The 22,622-nt window shown below is 37.5% G+C and overlaps 2 protein-coding genes across 5 annotated transcripts in view; both read left to right on the top strand.

Moving 5' to 3' along the window:
- The window catches only part of LOC122078478 (ATP-dependent DNA helicase homolog RECG, chloroplastic), a 52,528-nt gene extending 43,293 nt beyond the window's left edge, over positions 1-9,235 (top strand). For all 3 annotated transcript variants that reach the window (XM_042644480.1, XM_042644492.1, XM_042644489.1), the window contains 3 exons: positions 2,828-2,911; positions 4,016-4,588; positions 8,752-9,235. In XM_042644480.1, the coding sequence (XP_042500414.1) occupies positions 2,828-2,911; positions 4,016-4,588; positions 8,752-8,844 (750 nt within the window). In that variant the 3' untranslated portion in view covers positions 8,845-9,235. The remainder of the gene's footprint in view (positions 1-2,827; positions 2,912-4,015; positions 4,589-8,751) is intronic.
- Positions 9,236-11,591: 2,356 nt separating this feature from the next.
- LOC122085491 (protein MOTHER of FT and TFL1-like) lies at positions 11,592-13,502 on the top strand. 2 transcript variants are annotated; one of them, XM_042653947.1, is made up of 5 exons: positions 11,592-11,849; positions 12,145-12,206; positions 12,332-12,372; positions 12,782-12,916; positions 13,013-13,502. In XM_042653947.1, the coding sequence occupies exons 1-5, from the start codon at positions 11,655-11,657 to the stop codon at positions 13,189-13,191; spliced, it is 612 nt and encodes a 203-aa protein (XP_042509881.1). In that variant the 5' UTR covers positions 11,592-11,654; the 3' UTR covers positions 13,192-13,502. The 2 variants fall into 2 exon arrangements, with proteins under 2 accessions (XP_042509881.1, XP_042509888.1); XM_042653954.1 differs by lacking the exon at positions 12,782-12,916 and having other exon boundaries at positions 12,971-13,502.
- The last annotated feature ends 9,120 nt before the right edge of the window (positions 13,503-22,622 follow it).

Genomic DNA, 22,622 nt, shown 5'->3' on the forward strand with positions numbered 1-22,622 from the left:
AATTACTGATATTGTAAACAGTTTTCTTATCCTGTTCTTATCTTCTCAACTATTAATTGTTCCTAGGTCTTGCCCATGTAACTTATGTAACTTAATACCTGAATAGGTTCCAAAACCCTAAAATCTTGTAGATACACTAGTTGTCATGCTTCTAATGTTCATATGTAATCTTGATGTGTTTTCTAATGGATACGCGTAAAACTGAACTTACAATCATTTCATAAATAAGAAGTGGAAGCATGACCACACCGTATTGTGGCAAACTGCTTTTATGGTTGTGTAATATAACTAGATAATTCTGTAAAGCATTGATTCAACAAAGCCACATATTATGTTTGGTTTATTGCTAGGATGTATTCTGATATTTTTGGTTTTAATTATCATTTTATGAATCACGAGCTTCTAGTAAACTCATTGTGAAAGGAACTGAAAATGCAATGTTCTGACAAGGTTCTTTTTTATTTTTTAGGGAGGATATGAAAAATGTTTTCATTAATATAGGTAAAATGTCATTTGTGATAGTTATATCTATCTTTTTACCAAGATAAAAGCGTATGTGGAGGATATTCAACAATGAGCACCAATAAATACTTGAAGAAGATCAGACTCATAAACTTTCTAGAAACACATGTATAATCAAGTTGGTAAGACAGACGTTTTCCCATACCATAGTGATCATGACATCATGTAATTTAATAACTTGCCCAATTGCCGGACTAGCTTTCTTAAAAAAAGTATCAGAATGTGGAGAGCAAGGAGGACTGAGAAGCTGAAGTAGTGGCCTTACTTTTGATAGCATCACTGTAAGAATGGTTCAGGGAAGTGGATGTAGCCCATTTTAGAAGTTTGCATAGTCAGCAAATTCTCAGTTTGCATTCCATATGTTTGCCTTGGTGAGAGTAAAAGAGCAGTGGATTTCTGGTGAGGGAGTCACAGACTACAGAGAGCAAAAGAGAGGGAACAAAAAAAGGTGGGGGAGTTGGTAGGTCAGAATGGTTTGTTAAGATTACTAAGGGATAGGTTAGTGAACCTTGAAGCATATCTGGCCATTATCCAGAAAGTATTCTGAAAAAGAATATATAGGAGGCTATGAGTCACAAGAGGTGAATTGATCCTCCATGCCCACATCACATAGCTGACCTGATAATGTTGCAAATTCTGTCAGGAAAGTGGACTGCTGCTTTTCTCTTCTATATTTTCTGTTGTGTCCTAACTCCTAGAGCCCGTGGAGGTAACTTATCTCCATGTGAATCAGGAGTCTCTGTGTACATGCAAGATCCAGCAGCTGAGTCAGTCAACTCCACAGCTTTCCCACAGAGCATACAGATCTCTCAATTGTTACTCAGCACATCATTTCCTTCTCTTTATTTGACAGCATTCTCCTGGAGAAAATATTGTTGGATCAAGTAGATGGGTCAAATGAAGGGACTACAGAGCTTTGATGATTGTTTCTCAGCCACACAGTACTTCTAGCAGGGAAGGAAGACATGAACAGGAATATAAATCGAGAAACAGGAAGGGAAATAAGGACATGAAAGGAAGATAAATAAGAAAACGATGAACAGAAGTAATAAACTGAAGAATGGAAAGGAAGACTGCAAACATAAACTGAACCACAGGTTCAGTACCTGGACAGAAAAGAGCAGCAGCAGTTGAACAACTCTTGGGAGTCCTTCAGCAGTAGTTTTCTACAGGTTCAAGTTCCCTTTCAATCTTCAAACGACAGTCCAAGTAGCCCCAGAAAATCTCCACCCAAGTACAACTGAGCTGCAATAAATTGATTTTAGAAATTAAGCCCTTGTTTTATATTGTTCAACAAGGAACCACTTCATGGACAGACTAAGAACAGAGTAGTAATGGTGGCTGCACACCACAACGAAGAACCCTAAAAAGGACCCTCAAAATAGTGGGGAGAAGAATGATTGCAACCCACTGATCAAACCCACTCTAATACCATGTGTCAAAATCGGAACATGTAATAATTAGTGCAACATAGAAGAAGAAGAAGAAGAAGAAGAAGAAGAAGAAGAAAGGGCCATCCGTACAGCTAGACTAGATCAGTCTAACATTTATGGCAGCATGCTTATTTATAGGGTGCGGGTTTGCTACGACACACATATGCAGTTTCCTGCCAATGATAGGGGCAGGTTACGAAGGGTTTAATAGATAGGTGAGAGTGTGGGGCCCATTTTTTGTGTCTTGGCATGCAATTTCGTCCACATACAAGCGTCAATGGGAATCTTTTCCCCTTATAATATAAACTCTGCGTAATTATAGGAAGGACAATAACCCTGATGGAAACTAAGTCTAATACTTATAAGGAATTAAAAATAACTCCCTGACTGGTAAAATATCATTTTAGAACATCCCAAAATTATATTCTCAACAAAATCATTAATTTTATTTTCAATTTTTCATCATTCACATTAACTTGTACGCAATTGAATCATAGGTCTTTAGGCAGTTGTGTGCTTTTTTTGTGCTAAAACAAACATTTTGTGGAATGTATTTTTATGAGGTCAGACCACGGTACAGCGGTAAGTTTGCTCCGTTGAGACCTAGTGGTCGCAGGTTTGAGTTGGGAACAGCCTCTCCGTGAGGTGGGGGTAACTTGGTAAGGCTATGTACATTATGTCCCTTCCTAGACCCCGCAGTGGGGGGAGCGTCATGCACTGGGTATGCCCTATTATTTTATGATGTATCAACTATCAAATCTTTAATGATGATTCAATCTCCTATATACCCTGATTAGCATAAGTTCTTGTAGTTCATTATGACACTGAATTTCAGTTGCAACCTATTTACCACAAGGCTTCTTTAATGATAGATAACTGATTTACCTCCCGGAAGAATACCAGTAGAGACATACATCTTTGAAGGCAATGACAAGGGATTTGAAGATGTTTATCAGGTGATGGTTCTTGTTTCCACCTTTACTTTCAGCTCAGTTTATAAGAAGTGGTCTGACATTTCAAACAGGGGTTTTCGTCCCACTTACTATTAAAATTATTCACTTGTATTCATGTTATTTCTTTTTCTTCCGAATGATGGGATAGGCCATAAAATTTCATTTAAAAGGGATATGATTGAAAATGGGTGTTTTAATCTCTTACTGGCCTTCCTTTCGTGGGCTTTAGATTTAGCCATACAAATACAAGAAATTCATCGGTGAACCTCATTTATGAAGCTGTGTGGAATTACAGCCTATTACTTGGCCTCCAAAGTCTGATTACTCCTTTCTTTCCAAAGGCTCCAACCAATGACAAAAAGAGCTATTTGCCTTGATTATTCCTTCTGCCTAAAAGCATGGGGCAGGCTATATTTCTTACTTATAAAAAACAGAAAAACCATCTGACTTGGCATCCAATAATTTGGTCCTTGAATTGGCAGACACCCCCAATCTTATCCTCAACAATGCTGACAAAGTTTTGCCTCATGTTGTGGGAAACTTGAATACAATATTGTTTGATTGAATTTGCTTTACACCCTGTATAACCCGAAATTGGTGATCGTTTGTTGCTCTTGCTGACAAGAAAGGAGGCGCGGGGATGGTATGGTCAGACTTATTACCAACTCTTTACCAAGGGGTTGCCTCTTAACCAAGGGCACCTATCATTGTTTCACTTGTCACTTTAAAACAGTTGTTTGTGACTTCTTTGTCATCCACTTAACCTGAAGAATCTGAAGAATAAAATACATCAATAGCTTGGAACCCAGCATTAATCTCAGAATCTAGCCAGGACTTGGCTAGTGACTGATTTACATCTAAACAATTAAACATGTCTAAAGCTACCTTTGACAAGTTGAACTTTAAATCAGCAAGACTGGAATGGCCTAAAATTTTTTCTGGGGTGGGGATGGGGGAAGGCTTTCTTAGATTTCACATTGCTACCATGTTTCAGACATATCTCATATGCAGTTGTGGAAATTGCGGTTTATGGTTATTATGAGTCTTTTTTTTTTTTTTTTTTTGTGTGTGTTTGTGTACCTGAAGTTGTAATTTTCCATGCAATAGATGATGTGGGATGAGTTACAGACAGGAGGGAAAGTTTATCTTGTATATCCTGTGATAGAAGAATCAGAGCAGCTTCCCCAGCTTCGTGCTGCTTCTGCTGATCTTGAGACAATATCTTCTAAATTTAAGGGATACCAGTGTGGGCTGTTGCATGGAAGAATGAAGAGTGACGACAAAGATGAAGCATTACGAATGTTTAGGTCTGGGGAAACAAAGATACTGCTTTCAACTCAAGTGATTGAGATTGGTGTCGATGTTCCTGATGCATCCATGATGATAGTCATGAATGCTGAGAGATTTGGAATTGCTCAACTGCATCAATTGAGAGGACGAGTTGGCCGTGGAGAGAGGAAGTCGAAGTGTATATTTCTTGCATCTACTGCCGCAGGTCTAAACCGATTGAAGGTGCTTGAGACATCGTCTGATGGTTTTCAGCTGGCCAATGTAGACCTTTCTGTTCGTGGACCAGGTGACTTGCTTGGTAAGAAACAGTCAGGACACCTTCCAGAGTTTCCCATTGCCAGATTGGAGGTTGATGGAAATATTATACAAGAGGCACATTTGGCCGCATTGGTAAATATTTCTCCTTTGACTCTGCTATTTATTTAAACTCATTTAGATGAGTGTTTTCCTTCTATTACTATCTTACATCTGGGATATATGTCTCCTTCATAGTTGCTAATGTAGAATCGAATCGTAGAATCTCCACGGGGTCTTCTTGAATTAAATTGGTATTTGAATCGTGAATCTTAGGATTTAAAAAAATTCCCCAAACCAATAGGAAAAATACAAAGAGTTATTTACCCACCTAATTTTATGCATCACATTCAACTCAAGATCATGTAATGAATTGGAAACTCATACATATGTTGCAACATTCTCAATGGGTTGTGAAGAAGAAAAAGCTCAAAAATCTACAATTCTCTCTCTTGGGAAGTCAAAGAAGTAACAAGGGTCCCTAACAAGCCCTAGACAAATGTTTGAAGAGTTAAAAAAGGGGGAAAAAACAAAAGTGGATATTTTGCATGACCATATTTGACACATTTCAACTGAATCAACTCAGGGAATTGGATTCCAATCGATATGAACCATTAGCCTCATCCAAAACAGACCAATTCATCTGAGTCACAGAATCGGTACAGATTCAAGAGATTCTTTTAGAAAGTGATTCAGCAGAGGTCTGAATGATACTTTGGTCAATGATTCGTTTTGAATGGGTGGGATTTAACCGCAGAGGTCTACATTACGTTTTTGAATTACTTCAATTCCATTCTGGTGGTTGAAATATTTTCTACTTAGTTTGAAAATTTAAGATAAAACTTTTGAATTTTCAGTCACTATATGCTGTCATCGTTATAATTTATCATTTGGATTTTAATTTTCTCAAAAGTAGTTTGCCCATTTTAGTTGAATTCCTTTCTTTTTAGCATTGTTTATCTCTATATACGTTAGGTTTGTACAAATGCCTAAATGTGGTTTAGTGAAGTCGGATCTGATAAATTTTTTATATGACATCTTTATAAGACAATGACAATGGTAGCATCAAAGATGTTCTATAAATCTAATGAGCACAATGACTAGATAATTTTGGCATTTAGGATGTGAAATCTTTACCGCATGGTTTCTTATTTTGCATATTTATAGATGCAAAGCCAAAATAAAATGCAAATGGCCTCCTTATCAATTTTCTTACTAGCAGGAGCAAACTGCTGTGTAAGCCTTCTGAACATGGATTGGTTGGACAGTATTGAGAAGCTACCCTCATTGAAGCTTGTTTGACAAGCTAAATACAATAGAATGCATGATCTATTCACTAAAGCCTGCTTCTGAACAGGTGCATCTAGATGTGAGTGGAAAACCTTTGGCTTACAGAACCTTTCGAACAAAAATGGAATCTTCATTAGGACAGTGATATTGTCTGACAACATATTTAGTGTTTTTCATTGAGGAATAGTTGGCAGAGGTGTAACTGAGAGGGAAAACTTATGGTTTTGGGATAGGGAACTAAACTGCATTCGATTTCTGAAAATTGAGATCTAGGTCAATGAGTTAGCAAATTTCTCGTTTGTGACCAAAGTAATTTTATTAGTCTAAGATGGACAGACCAATGGCCAGTCAAATGGGATAGGGAATAATGAATAAGGGCTATTTTGAGGTGGAAATTAATGCGAATAAGAAACTGGTGATTGAGAACTAGAACCAAACAAATTAGAACTTAAGAAAGTTGGCTCTCCAAAAAGATAAGTAGAATAGACTTGAAAGATAGCTAGATGAGTCTCTTCAGCCCATTTGTTAGTCTTTGTTACTTGGACACTTCATGTAACCATATTTGTCAAGGTGACAAGGTGACCCAAGGCGGTGGAGGGTTGCCGGCGACAAAAGGCGGCCCAAATGTTTTTTTTTGTTCCCCTCTTTTCCAAAATTATTTAGTATATATACCTTGTATCATAAAAAATCAATATCAAGCCTCATCAAGTCATCAAAAATTAACATTTAAAGAAATGCTCTTATTCTCTAATAAGTTTGACTAGTCAAATGATTTTATTTTCACATGATATTTTTTGTATTAGGTAGAGAACAAAATCAGCTTTATAACAAGTCTTAGGGCCCGTTTGATAACGTTTCAAGAAACGCGTTTCTTCCGTTTCTATGTCCAAAAACGGCAGAAACGGAACAAAAAGCGCTTGATAAAACTGTTTCGTTTCACTTGTTTTCAGAAATTGAAATTGAAATCTCTACCTATTATGGTTCAAGAAACGACCCAGGGGAAACTTGTTTCGCCGTTTTTGGAAATGACTCGCGGCCATTCTTTCGTTGGTTACTATCGACTTCCAGAAACATGATTTATCAAACACCTTGAATTTCGTTTCTGTTTCTAGAAACGGTAATTTATGTTTTTACCGTTTCTTGAAACAGAAACGGCAGAAACATTATCAAATGGACCCTTAGATTACTTGAATCTAAGTTGTAATGACAAAGTTATATTTCGGGCAAACTTATTTTAAAGTTTGTGAATGTTGTTAAAATCAGATGAATGAAAATAATTTTATGGATATCAAACAAAAGATTAGTTTATCGCACTTTTGGTTTTTTGCAATGTGATAAGATTTATGAAATTGAAAAATAAAAAAGGGCATTTGAAAGTTAAAAATCGCCTCTACAGCCAAAAATCCAGTTTTTGTTCTGAGATTTAGGGGGTGGGGGGGGGGGGGGGGGGGGTTGACTTTTTATCCTTTTGAGAATTTGATTTTGAAACTAGTTTATTGGATTCAGATAGGGGGGTATTTGCTTATTTATGAATAATATCTTGAGTAAATGAAATAAAAAAAATTTGCTCAAGTGACATTTGGCATAAATAAGTGTCGGACCAACACCTTGCAATAAGGCGACAGTTGCCTAGACCCCAAAAAAACCCCTGGACACTAAGATGGCACCTTGAAAATTATGCATGTAACCGAAAAGTTTTTATCTTGGGCTACATGGGTATGGGATATGTCTCAGACAAGCACCCAGCAGTTGCATGGTCAAACATGAAGATATGGTTGGGAACAAGAGAAAGAAGATTGACATCCCACCCGAACCCTATTTTCACACATTTAAGCAAAGCTCTATACTCATGTCATACCCGTTTTGGATCATATGTCCATGCATCCTAAGTTTTGAGAATCAGGTGGATCCATCTCCTTGCCCCATACCTATACTGGTCTCATTACCTGAATCCACGTAACCGAGATCTTAATAAGACTATTTGCAACATGATGCAGATTTCTTATTCCTAGGCCGTTTCAAGGTCAAGGAACTATATTTGTACCTGGCTGGCAGTTGTCTCTTAACTCAGTTATTACTTCACAAGGTTTACTCAATATAGTAGTTACCATCGAAGCCAGTAATCTATCTAACCGGAAGTGCTGAATTGTTCAGGGAGGCTGTCTTCTCAATCTTTGCCTTATTTACTCAATGACATAGATCAAGAATGATTCAGTTCTGTTTTTTGGAAATAAGAAATCATACATATATGAGATATTAGGTACGAACTCTAAAGCTACCTTTAGGTGGTGGTTTTTTTTCATTTTTAGTTCAATGGAAACAACAGGGGAGAATCAGATTCAGAAAGCATCACCTAGATGAACCCCTCACAAATGGGGGAGTTGGTAATTTGGCTTAGATGTAACTGCTCAGATTTGTGGGACCAATACATGGTGACCACAAATCAAGTTTATGAGCCCCAATGGATCTCTTAGGTTATTGGTGAGGCACAGAGGAAGGAAGTGATACGAAAATTGTGATATGTACTTCCTTTTACCACACTTTATTTTTCACTTCCCCCCCCCCTCTTTTTTTAACTATGGGTATCCATGCCTTTGGCCTGACTAGTCCCGCGAGTTCATACTGACCCCACAACCGCATGGACTGGGTCATACCAGGGTTGAACGAGAACCATTTACATATCACTGAGAAGTAAAGAGCACTAAACACACCCCGTGTGAGTGGCGCCAAGGAGGTAAGAGGAGTCGAATTTAGAACCACACGCTTCCTGAGGTGAAGGTCCCTTGCCAACTCGGCTACCCCCTTGGGGTTTTGTGTTGACTGATGCATGTATATAAATTGCATAAATTTTGAGTTGGATTTTCTTTTATGAACTCCATGCAGTTCATGATGTTATTTTCATTTCAGTTGAAACAACAATTCTGATCTGATGACTGTCACTAACTTTGAAATTGAATTTATAAATGCAGAAAATTTTGGGTACTTCTCATGATCTCAATCAGTTTCCGAAACTCAAAGCTGAGCTTAGCATGAGACAGCCCCTTTGTCTTCTGGGTGACTGATCTTCATTCTTGTAAAAGCATTTTGGGCACACTCAAAATCAATGATCAAAGATAGCAGGATATTCAGAACTGCTTGATATTGCAATTGAGAGGCATCTTGAGCACTTTTTTGTGCAGTCTCCACTGAAGTTATAGTTGTTTAACTAACAGCCTAGGACAACCATATCCTGGCTAAAAATGCTATTTATAAATTTGTATTTATGTAATTCAGAAATCTTATCTATGGCACCTTTGCTTCAGTGATTCATGCCATTCTTCCTAAATGGGACCTCCAAAGTATGTATATGGACAGTAGGTCCCAATTTTGTATGTATAATGTAGGTATAGGGGTTTCACAGTATGAGTGGCTTGAAGAAGGGGCAATAACCTCGTGCAAATTCTACTTTCAAAACGTTTCTGTTTGGGAATTTTTGCATCAAGTGGCCAACTTGAGACGCAAACCAGCATCGTCACACTGGCATACTGAACTTTTATATGGCACCAAGCAATGGCACCTCAAGAACCACCTTGAATCTTAGTTCAAAATGCCCCTTGCAATGCTATATTCTGGTGGAATATTTCTGTCACTCCTTTATGCCACCTTGAATTGGTGTTTCTTTTGGGGCATTTGAAGACTTTGGGGGCTGAAATTACATGTAGTTGAGCTATAGCCATTTGGATTTTTTTGCCCAGAGAAACTTTTTTGAGAAGAAAACAAAGGCACTAAGCCCCCTGAATGGTAAAAAAGAGATAGCACAAAAGTCTAATGCCCGTACAGAGATGCCCCCAACAATGAAAATGCAGATGACTTGTAATCTTATATTCACATCGGATTCAGCTTAGAACTTAAGCTGAAACCCCAAAGGAACTCCTCCAACCATAGGTAAAGGAAAATTGTACACAAAATTCCAGTTTCAGCTCTCCCCTCTCTTGCTGGCTCTTCCTCCCTCTCCCGTACAGCTTCCTGCCCCTCACCTTACCCTCCCTTGCAACCATCTTCCCAAGACCCTGCCCTTCCCCACCCCTGCCATTGCTGTACCGTCTGCCATCCACAAAGTACCCAGCCCCAAATGTTCTAGTTGTTCGATGCTTTCGGTTGAACAATAACTCGTTTCATCGACAAGATGACTAATTCAATCTTGTTTGATTCATAATCTTTGCAAAGCGAAACACAATAAGTTAAGCATCTTCAGAAATGGAAAAAGATGATGGTAGCTTAACATGATCAATGGAAAGATCCCACTCTCTTTAAAATGTCCCATATTTCATTCTTCAACTTATCTTTTCATTCACTGTTCTCCGTTTTATCTTGTTCGAGGCCAGGAAGTGTCTTTGTAGCCAAAAGCAGACCCTTATATTTCTTCACAATTTTTTATTTAAATACTTCCAACTTCATCCGTGAAAGCATGCCTTCTATCCAATGCAAAACAAGCCTTGTTTAATAAACCTTTTAGATCATGATCATGATCACATGATTGATGCAATGCCTTTGTTATGTTTGTAGGCAATATCTTGCTTCCATGCCCCTCTTCTCCCAACTATGTCTTACCATCAAGACCCAGAAGACCTCCCATGTTGTTCATTGCCCAACCTCATCTTTGGCCTAATAGCCTATTATAGGCAAAGCTCTCTAAAGCCCTAAACCTTGCCAATTCCCTTGAAGAGCACAGTGACAGAGAATTCGGCAATGATTATAGCAGTAGCTAGATGGTTCCCTTCCTCAGTGCAACTGGAGTTAATGAAATGTCTCTCCCCTTACCCTTTCATCCCATCTCTTCCATTGGTTGAGCCACTAGCTTCAGGTGAACCGGTGGATCACCTAAAAACAACAATAATAATAATAATAAATACTAGAGCCAAACAAATAGCAACTTTATTAAAGAAATATGTAGAAAATCGAAAACACATCAGGTCACTGGGGGATTTAGATCTTCTCCAATTCTTAATCATGTAATATTTATGCAATTCTTTATGTGCACGCAACACTTGTATATTTTCAAAATTCAACGGTTAGGGTTAAAATGAATTTTTGAATTTTAAAAAACTTCTACAATCATTAGATTTTGAAAATGTATAAATATAACTCGTTCCAAATGAATTACACCAGAATTACACAATTAAGAATTAAAAAGAATCCGAATCCACCACTGCCTAACACTAATTTTCCTAGAGTTAAGAGGCTCAACCAGTAGGAGAGATTTTCCAGGGGAGTGATGAGAGAGAGAGTACCCAGCCTTTTTTTCCATTTTACATTTTATGTGTTCTGCATTACGCAAGGGAAACGTTTTGATGATGTCATCAATTTATGGGAAAAAAATTGTGTTCCATCAAATACATTGAATATAGAGTAATCCTGACGGGACCCACCTGAGCACGCACGTGGACATTTTTGTCCTTATTCGGAAACCCACGGAGAGATTTCGGCGGAGAAAGCGGAGTCCAATGCAAGCGCTTCTAAGTCCTAATATATGGAAAAATTTTAAATTTTATCAATTTTCTGCACTACTGTAACTAAAGTTACAGCTGGAACTTACACGTAGCGCGATGGCAATACAGGAAGATGACTTTTCGTAGCCAGAGCGTACACGTGGAGGACGCTGCCACCTCTGCCTTTCGTTAGCCTGTGCATGCCAAGTATACACACACCTCTGACCTCACTTCTGCCTCACCTCAATTCAAGTCCTCAATTTGTATTTTTTTTTTTTCTTTTCCTTTCGCTATAAATTAAATACCCTCGCCTACCGTTCCTTGACATAACATTCTCTCTCTTCCTCTCTCAGACTCTTGTGTGCCTTGTGAGGGGTGTGTGTCTTTTATTATATCTGGGATCCATGGCTGCTTCTGTGGAACCTCTTGTAGTTGGGCGAGTGATAGGAGATGTTATCGACATGTTTGTTCCCTCTGTGAGCATGGCAGTCTACTATGGCCCCAAGCATATAGCTAACGGCTGTGAAATCAAGCCTTCCATGACCATCAATCCTCCCAGAATCCTTATATCTGGACCGTGTCATGAACTATTTACTCTGGTATGCTTTCTCATCTCTCAGCTCGTCCCTGTAGTTAAAAGTCTAAATCAGGTATTTTTAGGAGAATGATTCTTGTAATCCACACTTGGACTCAATTAAATCTCTCTTTTTCTAATTAATTTTTATTTTCAATGGAGTCCTAAATCAAACACCATATGAGAATCATTCTAGTATGAGGAATTGATCCACACTCGTAGTTACATCCTCCTTTTCTTCTTCTTCTTCTTATTTATGTCTACTTTATTGGGATGATAATGCAGACGATAATCGATCATGTAATGCTGAATTGATGCAGGTGATGACAGACCCAGATGCACCAAGCCCCAGCGACCCCACCATGCGTGAACTGGTCCATTGGTAGTAATCTCTACACTATTGCATGGCGCTCTCTCTCTCTCTCTCTCTCCAGTTTTTTAGAAATATAATAATTTCATGATTTCTAGGAAACTAATTCAGTTATTTTCTCTCTATGATGGCTTCAGGATAGTGGTTAATATTCCTGGTGGGACAAACCCAACTCATGGTATCCCTCTCTCTCTTTCTCTCTCTCTCTCTCTCTCTCTCTCAACCATGCAAAACTTGGGAGCCCAAGAAAGATCACAAGTCTTGGTTAGATCCCTTCTCTCCTGCGGTAAAAAACATGTTCTGTATCGTGTTAATTTCTGCTACTTGAACTCTTTCAGATTTCCTTTTCTTATAGAAATTCCAAGTGTCCTACATTGATTGGATGTGTTTGAATCTTAGGTTCCAAACTGGTGCAAGAGAATAAACCGACCTATATACGTTGTAATCTTACAGGGGTAGTAACGTCATATTGAGTTATTTAATGTCACTATGGCAAATTGGCAATGGCATGATCATTGGGCCGGAAGAAAACCAATTTGGACCAATGAAGATCATTGGGCTGACTTCACGGTTTCACATTTTAATAGGTTTCCTGGCTCAGTTGCATGACAGTTGGTACATATCTTCATGCACCAAGTTGGAAGACACTTGTCATGACAAATATGACGACACATGTGGCACATCCTTATGCTTCCATGTGGATCAATTCTATGCCACCAGAGGTAGAATATATAATTTACTGAGATGTATGGCTGATCTCCATTGTCCATTGGCAGGGAAAGAGATACTATCTTACGCCAACCCTCGTCCACATTTAGGTATACACCGCTTCATCTTTGTACTTTACAAGCAGAAGAGTGAGGTGAATGAAGTGGAGCAGCCAGAGCCGCGCAGCAACTTCAGTACCAGGGCTTTCGCCAATAATCTCGATCTCGGCGTTCCGGTGGCCACCGTTTACTTCAATGCCCAGAAGGAGCCGGCAAGCAGGAGACGCTGAATAATATATAATACTCGGAGTGTGCAATGTGGGTTGTTCGCACATCAGTTTCAAAAGAGATTTAATGTGGATAAATATGATCTTGGGTTCCCTCACCTTGTAAGTCTGATATAAGATTAATTTCTCCCAAGATCGGTATAAGCCTGCTAGTTACCTATTGTTGCAGGTCGGGGCTTGGGGAGATTTTCCTATAGAGATATGTAGTCGTAGTTGTTTGGATTTTTCTGCTCCTTTTGGGTGGGGTCTCAGAGTGCTTTGTAGCTTGTGATGCTGCATTAATATTATATTTTAAGTAGAATCGTTTACTTCCATTCTCATCATTTGGAAAGACAAAGTGTTGGTGTGCGATGTTTTATATTTCGCCACATAATTTAAGAACTGGTGGAGCTGCCTCGACAGGATGGCGGTTTCGTTAGTTGATTAGCGGGTCATGGAGGTTGCAAGGGGTAAGAGGTCCCTTGCATAACGGGGGTGTAGGGGGCATAGCGGGGTGTAGGGGCACAGCCTCATTCGAATTTTTTATTTGAGGGCAATTTTGTACATTTTAAATTATGATTTTTTTTTGCTATATATTTTGTGGCAAGGGTTTCTTTCTCTGTAATGCAAGAAATACTGAGATATATGAGGACAAGTATTGTAACCCTATTCTCCATTGATAATGAAGTGGGATCTCATCTCGTTGAGGATGTAATCGAACCTCGTAAACTTGTGTATATTGATTATTCTTATTTTTTCATTATCTTCTAAATCATTTTAAAGTTACGTTTCTGCACAAAGAAATGGGTTAAAACATAGACCGAAAAAGCATGTTACAGGGGTAGGTTGGTCTGATGAGTTCGCGACTAGCCCATTTGAAAGCATGCGTGGCGTGGCATACGCATTGGACAGAGGCTATCAGCTCTATGGGGTAACCTAGACAAGAATTGTAATACAAGACAAACTACCTCAAAAGATGTGTTGAAAATTACGTAAGGTGCTCTAAATTTCATCAGAGTGAAACGGATGTTTTAAATTTATTATAAATAAATGACATTTTTATAATTATGAAAAGATTATTTGGGCCACCAACGCAAGATCATTGACACATGTTTCTAACTCTTTATCCTTGTTGTCTTCCAATATATGATACTATTTTATTGTATTTCATTGATGCATTTTTCATACCATTAATTGTAAAAATAACTCATACCATTTATAATTTTCTAGACTTCAAAATATGGTTTTGATCTCTTTCATGTTTGTTTCTGGTTGAAATTTGTTTGTTGAGATAAGACCATTCACGTCTATCCATGTCTAGAACATTGTAAGTGGTGACAAAATCTAAATGTCACCACTTGGGTGGGGATTTTTATTTTTGATTTTGATTTTTTATTTTTAAGGGAAAGAAAAATTAAGTATATAGGATATTGCATCCATCCGTGGGGTTGCTCAGATGGTTAGGGAGAATTGGGGATTGTGTGGATTGACGCACGGTCTTTGGTTTTATTCTCCATGTGAAAACCGTGATGATGGGTCCTCCTCAACTCATGTTTTGGGCCTTGGAGGGAGGTATTCGAGGAAAACACTGAAATAGGGGGTATATAAGACATTTTACAAAGAGATCACTACAATAATCTGGGTGCATGCGTACAATTTCAAATTTCAGCCAGTGACGTACAAATCTTTTACCCGAACCCCACAACTATTATGTATTATCTATGAGAAAATATTTTATGACAAAATTTGGTGGAAAAGAAGTTGTAACTAAGCTTACTATTTTTCTTTTTAATATGACTCACTTTATCTTTCTAAATCTAAAATCTTGACATTTCACATGTGTATTCGAAAAGTGTGGAAGATATTAAGAATGATACAATATAGGTCAACTTTCAAATTATTTTGAAAACCCTCCCCCTCCCCCTCCCCTCCTCCTTTTTATGCAAGACCCACATTGAGGTAAATAGGGACCCACAAGAGGCCAAACAAAGGGACCCACAAAGTGACAGAAGGGGGATAGCGAGGGGGCCACTAGTCTCCACTTATTACTAACTATTATACTACTACTACTATTATACCAAGTTCATAAGGCTAGCAAGGGGCCACTGAGCCACACTTATCACTAACTATCGAAGTACTACTATTATACCAATAAGGTTAAGGGTAAGAGGATTGAACTATCAACCTTCCTTGAAATTATGCTAGATCCAAGTGTCAAGTTGCATGTTACTTGGCTAGAAGCTCATGCCTTTATTTACCGTTTAACTTATAAACTTTGAGGATAAAACAAAAAGGCAATGAAAAATGGTTACAACTTCTTCTCAGTTTACCACTAGGATTACAAATTATATATATTTGTACATACCTGACTTTGAGGCTTCAGCCTAGCTGGCCCAGCCCAACTCGAAGCGTAATAATCTTAATCATTGCCTGACCCGCATGCTCATGAAAGGCCCAACCCAAGCACTGTCAGGCTTAGGGCCAACTTGGGTAGGCTTGGGCTTGCCGATCCAAACTTGCGCACCTAGCTGTCACCTTGTCGTTTCAATGACAACTAGTGTGTTGAGTGGAATCGGTCAAAGGTTAGCGGGATCTGCCTGAACCAGATTTTTTTTTTTCTTTTTAAATGATAGTTTTACCCTTGATCCATATCATTCCATCCGTCCGGGATCAACTAGGTGTCAAAATCGGTCTATACCGAGATTGATCCGAATAATGATACCTCAAACCATGGTGGAGATCAATGGAAAGTAGACAGCCTCATCTTGTTGGCCATGAAGAGAACTTTGACCCTCTTTCAGGTCTAGTGTCCTGCACTGTTGGACAAAGTATGTGTCTCTTATTCCTTGCCATTTAGTGTCCCCCAACATGTACCTTTCTTGCTTCTTCACCAGAACCAGATTAGTTCATAAGAGCTTCATAAGGCTCTGAATACAATGAACATAAGCCGATGTACAAGTCGTGGTCAAAATAGAGGGTGTCCAGATTGTATTGTGGGGAACATGAGTGGGAGACTACCAACTCCCGAGGTCAGAAGATTGGATCATATAGAGATAACGGGGAACAATCTATCAATAATGGTTCAAGAATGGGAAATGTTTCCTTTGCGTGGAAAACGGTTTCTTTGGATAGAAATTTAATTTAAAAAAAAAAGATGAAAAAGAGTGTATCAATGTGGGATTCACATGATTGAATAGAAATTTAATTAAAAAAAAATATAAGAGTGTGTCAATGTGGAATTCATATGATTGAGATATAAAAATAAAAGAAAACATTCCCACAGTGATATTTTTACCCCCTAGGAATTGAAGTCATGTTACAAGTGTGAGGATGAACATTGTAACTCTATCTTCCATTGATAGTGAAACAGAGATCTCATCTCACTAAGGTTGTAGGCAATCTTGTTGAATCTTGTAAATTTGTGTGCATTATTTATTCTTTTTTTTTTATTATTTTTTTCTACGTCATTTTGTGATTGCATTTCTACATAACCCAGATTCAAAGTTTATTGATTCAAACAAGCAATAGAATTCCCCCCAAAGCCATAGGCAGAACACCTGGTAGAGAGACCCAATCTTGAGTGAAATAAATACCGCGACTTCGATCTTTTTCAAGAAAATCATCACGTAGTAAATCAACAAAGCCCACGGTGAATTTCTCTTTCCCCTTCAAGTTTTGCAACTACAGTTCCAGATGAATATGATCTCTACCAGACATACGTAACGCTTTAGCTAGTACATGAAAGTATATATCATGATTCTTCTATCTATCAATAACTGCATGCATTGCATTACGATAGGAACTCTATTCCTTGTCTGAACCAATAAACTTTGAATTTGGGTTATGCAGAAATGCAACCACAAAATGACACAGAAAAAGAATGAAAAAACAAGAACAAATAATACACACAGATTTACGAGGTTTAGCAAGATTGCCTGTGTCCTTGGTAAGATGAGATCCTTACTTAACATTATGGTTTTAAGTATCGGTGCGTATCGTGCCGTATCGACCAATACGTATCCGTATCGGTAGGCATCGGCACGATACATACCGATACGCTACGGGAAATTTTGGGCCTTTTTTGTGTATCGTCGTATCGTACGTATCGTATCGTGTCGTACCATATCGGTACCGATACGTACGATACTCTACGATACGAACTTTTGAAAATCTGAAAATTCCCGAGAATATCGATACGTATCGAAAGTATCGTACTGTATCGATACGATACAGCTACTTAAGTGTGAATTTTTTGTTGTTTGAAACAAACACTTCACACTCTCACTAACAGTTTTCTAGATTTTTTATATGTTATGTAAAAACAAGTGTTCTACAACTTCCATGGAAATTTTTGATTTTTTTCAAAAAAATATATTTTTTTAATTTTTTTATTCTGAAATTAATTTTTAAAAAAATCTCCAAAATTTTTTTTTTCATAAAATTTAGTTCATTCAACTCTTAAAAATAATGTCATAACTTATAATTATTAAATATATGATTTCAAATGAAACCCACATTTTTTCCCCAAAAAAGTGAGGGTTTCAATTTTTTTTTTTATTTCTTAGATCTACTCAAATATATTGGTCCACACTTTGTTGATTTTTATATGTTCTTTAAAAGCATTTAATCTACAACTTCTATAAAAAAAAAAATTAATTTTTCTACAATGAATGGGAGACCCACTACCATAAATATTTCGACTGGGGTAAATATTGTGCCTATATTCGACAAGTGCAGAATATCATCGTAGTTGCTCCTATTGAAGAAGAAGGTCCGAGCTAAGGATTTGAACTACCACGACACTCTTCACGGCACTCATCACAGTGGCAATGGCAATGAAGAAAGAAAAAACTGTAAGAAACTCAAACCTCATCATTTTGAACATTTTCAACTCAATATATTTGTCTATTAATACGATACCCTCTACTTAAGTATTTATGCATTCTGCATGTTATATATAGCTTTTTTTAACTATTTTTTTTATGCAAAAGTGTATAAAAATGTGTTCCCTATCCATTTATGTGCGTATCTTTAGCGTATCTCCGATACGATACAATACCCTCCAATACGTATCTTAATTTTGACCGACCGATACGGCGATCGATACCGATACTTTAATCCTTGCTTAACATATAAAAATGCAACCACAAAATGACACAGAAAAGAATGAAAAAACAACAACAAACAATGCACACAAATTTATGAGGTTTAGCAAAATTACCTACGTCCTTGATGAGATGAAATCTTGGATTTACTATCAATGGAAAATAGAGTTACAATGCTCATCCTCACACTTATCTCAGATTGCTTATTGAGAAAGAAAACCCCACTACGAATATATAGCGAAAAAAAAAAAAAAAAAAAAAAAAAACCTCATACTCTAGTGTTGGGGGCCTTGCACCAGTACTCCATAGATTAAACTGTGATAGAATATAAAACAATCGTACACCAACAAGTTATGCACACAAGATTCTAACACGAATCCAACCAATTCTTTGTCGGCAACAGGCACATATATATTTTATTTACCAAAAGTATTCGTTAAATGTTCTTTCACAATGACTTGGGTAGCTAGAGAATAGAGATGTAGAGTCAAGGTTTTAAGAAGCAATTCTTGGTCAGAACCAATTTAATCTGATCTCAATTATCTTCAATACAACTTATATCGATCTTGCACAAAAATATTGAGGGTTAAGAAAATAAAATTATACCCTCACTCCTTTAACAATTGATCCCAATTTTACCCAATGCGAAAATAAAAATATGCCGAATAATGTCGATTATAAGGCTGATCCAGGATCCATTGAGAGTTTGGGACCACTTGAACCCTTCGCATTTCTACTAGTATGTGGATAAAGTATCATCATGACTACGTCATCATAACAAATATCCCAGTCAACAGAAGGACGACAAAAATTTTAGAACCATCCCCCTAACCCCCGAACGAGCCGGACGAATTTTACGAAACAAAATGAAATGATTGGGCCCACATGTCCGCCACTGCGATTACAGGGAATGGAATGTGATCGGATAGCTTCCACCTGAGGAGGCAAACGACAAGTGGGACCCCAGTATGCTCCCCACACAATCATCATCAACCATGCCTCCTCAGGTGTTCCCTACCAAATCATCAAAGTAGGCCTACCGATCACAGTCCAAACCCATCCTGTCAGTCTGCTCCGACCCATTCTGGTCACCCAGGAAGTTACATCCGACCCAGAATATGACCCAGTCCAACAACCCAAACGAACATCATCAAGGTGTAGGGCGAAATTTTCTTTCCTAACCCTAGATTTTGGAAGGGGAATAAGTAGGATTAAGGATCACCCTCCGCCGATTCAACTAGATTTTTAAAAGTTGATCACTCGAATTTGATCTGCCGGAATTGAAATTGGCCTCGATCATGTACAATATGAATTGGCCAGTTCAGCTAATTTGATTCTGATTCTTGAATATATGGCTATTATCATTCATTTTGCAATAGTCAAAAAATCTAAAATGTCCAATTTTAAGAACCTCACATTTATGAGATTCTAGTCTGGTAAATAAAAAAAAAAAAAATTCGAAGCGAGTTAAGTCAGTTAACCTTGTGCACTGGACCTGATGAGGGTAAATTTCTCTGACCACAGCACGATCAAGGAGCGTTCGAACTAATGCTGCATTGCCAACTTGGCTCCTCATCAGATCGAGTTACCACCTCGGCCCTGATCAGGTCGTACTTCCACCTCGGCATCTCATTAGGCCGTATTATCACCTCGGCATCTCATCAGGCTACACTGTCACCTCGGCATCTCATTAGGCCGAGTTGTGACCTCGGCCCCTCATCAGTCTGAGCTACCACCTCAGCCTCTCCTCTAGCCAAGCTACCACCTCGGCCCGACATCATCAGGCAAGGCTCCCAGAAACGTGCTCTCATCCACTCCTACATTCAAGGAACTTAATCCCTGATCACAAGGACGCGACTCTATCCACTATACGTCATTAGAGGCATCCACTCATTTCACAATCCACACCTTCGAAATAAGAGAGGAATATTTTCAAAAGATGCTCCAAAATCTGAAATATTGTTGGAACCAGAGAGTCATTCTCCTTAAGGACTCCATGCCCAGTAGGACTCTCTAAAGATTCCCCCCTTTCTCCACTCCATCAGTAGCCTATAAATACCAAGGTAAGCTTCCATTGTAAGGATGGGTCACTTCTTTTGACTGAAAACTCTCTTGAGTATCTGCTGTAGAAAAATCTGACTTAGGCATCAAAGAGTCCTCCGTTGGGTCAGCCCAGCTCTCCCCTATCTTCTCTTTTGTGCAGATCAGTTGGAGCATTACGAACTGCAAGAAAATCGGCTGATTAATTTTTACCACATCAGGACCCAAAAATGGGGTAATAAATAAAACTAAATCCCACCTCATGAAACAACAACTATTATTTAAGACATTAAGTGACTTTCTGCTTCTTTTGTTTCTATTCTTTTAAATGTATTCCACATATTATGAAATGGTATTTTAGATTCCCTAACGGGTTGAAATCGTCTGCAATTCCGATCTTGTACAATTCCGTACAATACCACCTTCAGGCGGTGACACGTGTATTGATACCAATACAATGGTCAAGATCTGGTACAACTAATAAAACATTAAATCAGTAAAAAGACATTTAAATCAGATCTGGGCCATTGTATTGGTATCAATACATGTGTCACCGCTTAAATGTGGTATTGCACGGAATTGTACGAAATCGAAATTGTAGACGATTTTTTTCCATTCCCTAACTGGAAAAATCATGTCCATCATATATATGACATATTGGCCATTTTTATTCTGTTGCTTCGTGATCTTTGTGAATTAGAAGTTGTAGTTCGTACACATGCTATTTACTAGTAAATATTTTTTTCAGAAAAAAAATATATATATATATAATAATATATAAATATAAACACGAATTAAATACGAATTTTTGTCTTTTCAATCATTCATAATATCACAAGGGATAAGGAATCTATAATACATCATAAGGGATAAGGGGTGTTTGGGCATGTTGTGGTTATGCAAATCTGCATGCGTGAGAGGACAAAATAAAGATGTCCCTTAAAAAACGGCTAAAAAATTAATGATGCCTATGATGAAAGGTGAAATTAAAGGGTGATATAGCCGTACAGTTTAGATATGTATCTAAATAAATGGGGAATTTAGTCTCCCTCAGTCTACAGTAGCCAGTGATATAATTAACAAAGGAATATTAGTAATGTCAGGTTCATGGGCTACTGGTTGGTGATGGTACAGATTAAAAAATTGCACCTTCCGTTCCGTGTAGCACACTAGCACTAGAACATTCATTATTATTTGATGTGATTGTAACAGTAACTTGGATATAATTGCCGCAGATTACTGCAGCCAGGGAGCAATTAGTAACTTGAGGTCCGTGGTTATCCGCCGTGTATAGTGTCTGAAAAAGTTCCTTCACTGATTCTCTAACCAGATTACATCATCCCTGAGAATAGCCAACCAAGCAAAGATGGATGGGTGATTATCAATAGGCTATGTTTGGAAGGCAAAGAAAAAAAATGATTTTTTTTTTTAGCAAGAGGAATGAGTGACCATTAATAGGCTATTAAAAAAAAAAAAAAAAAAAAAAACATTAATAGGCTATGTTTGGAAGGCAAAGAAAAAAAAATGATTTTTTGTAATGACGATGAAGAGAAAAAAAAACCTTAAAGCAAAAAACATTAATAGGTTCTTATCGGTCCATTACTAATTTAGGTTGGGAATTAACACCCTAACATAATTTAATCGATATTGTTAATATTTTTTTTTATTATTATGTTTTTTTTCTCTCTTCTTTTCTTATCTTTTAAACATAGCCTTAAAGCCTTTGAATCCCCCTCCCCCCAAAAAAAAAACAAAATTGACCTGAAGATTGTAGGATTTTCTATAAATAAATAAATAAATAAATATATATATATATAATCAAGGGTGTTTTCAAAGAGTCTCCGCTGATTAGATTATAAAATTCACAAAAACATTAGTCATAGAATGGATCAATGAAACGAAATGAAATCTTTGACTAAAACTGACAAAGTAGTATTACTACTCTAAATCAATTAGTCTAAAATTGGTCCTCTCTCTCTCTCTCTCTCTTACCACCAAATATTTTAATATTATTGCATTTTTTAAGTTTTCTTGTATTTTCCTTCATAGGGATTTAGTTAACACGTTTTGGCTAAATTGAAGGAACATAAAATCAAGGATTATTTTGCAATATTCAGCATAAAGCCATGTTCATATTTGATATATATCCACATCTTTTTTATGACTTTCATAGTAAAATATAAATTAATAATAGAGATTTTCTATATGCCACCTCAAATTATAGGTGTATTTAGAAGATCTAATCTTATTTTCATTGCCCCTTGTCTTGTTCTCAGAAGTTTCTTTAAGTAAGGGGTAAAAAATGTTTTA

Source organism: Macadamia integrifolia, chromosome 1 (assembly GCF_013358625.1).
Source record: "Macadamia integrifolia cultivar HAES 741 chromosome 1, SCU_Mint_v3, whole genome shotgun sequence".
Lineage (NCBI taxonomy): Eukaryota > Viridiplantae > Streptophyta > Magnoliopsida > Proteales > Proteaceae > Macadamia > Macadamia integrifolia.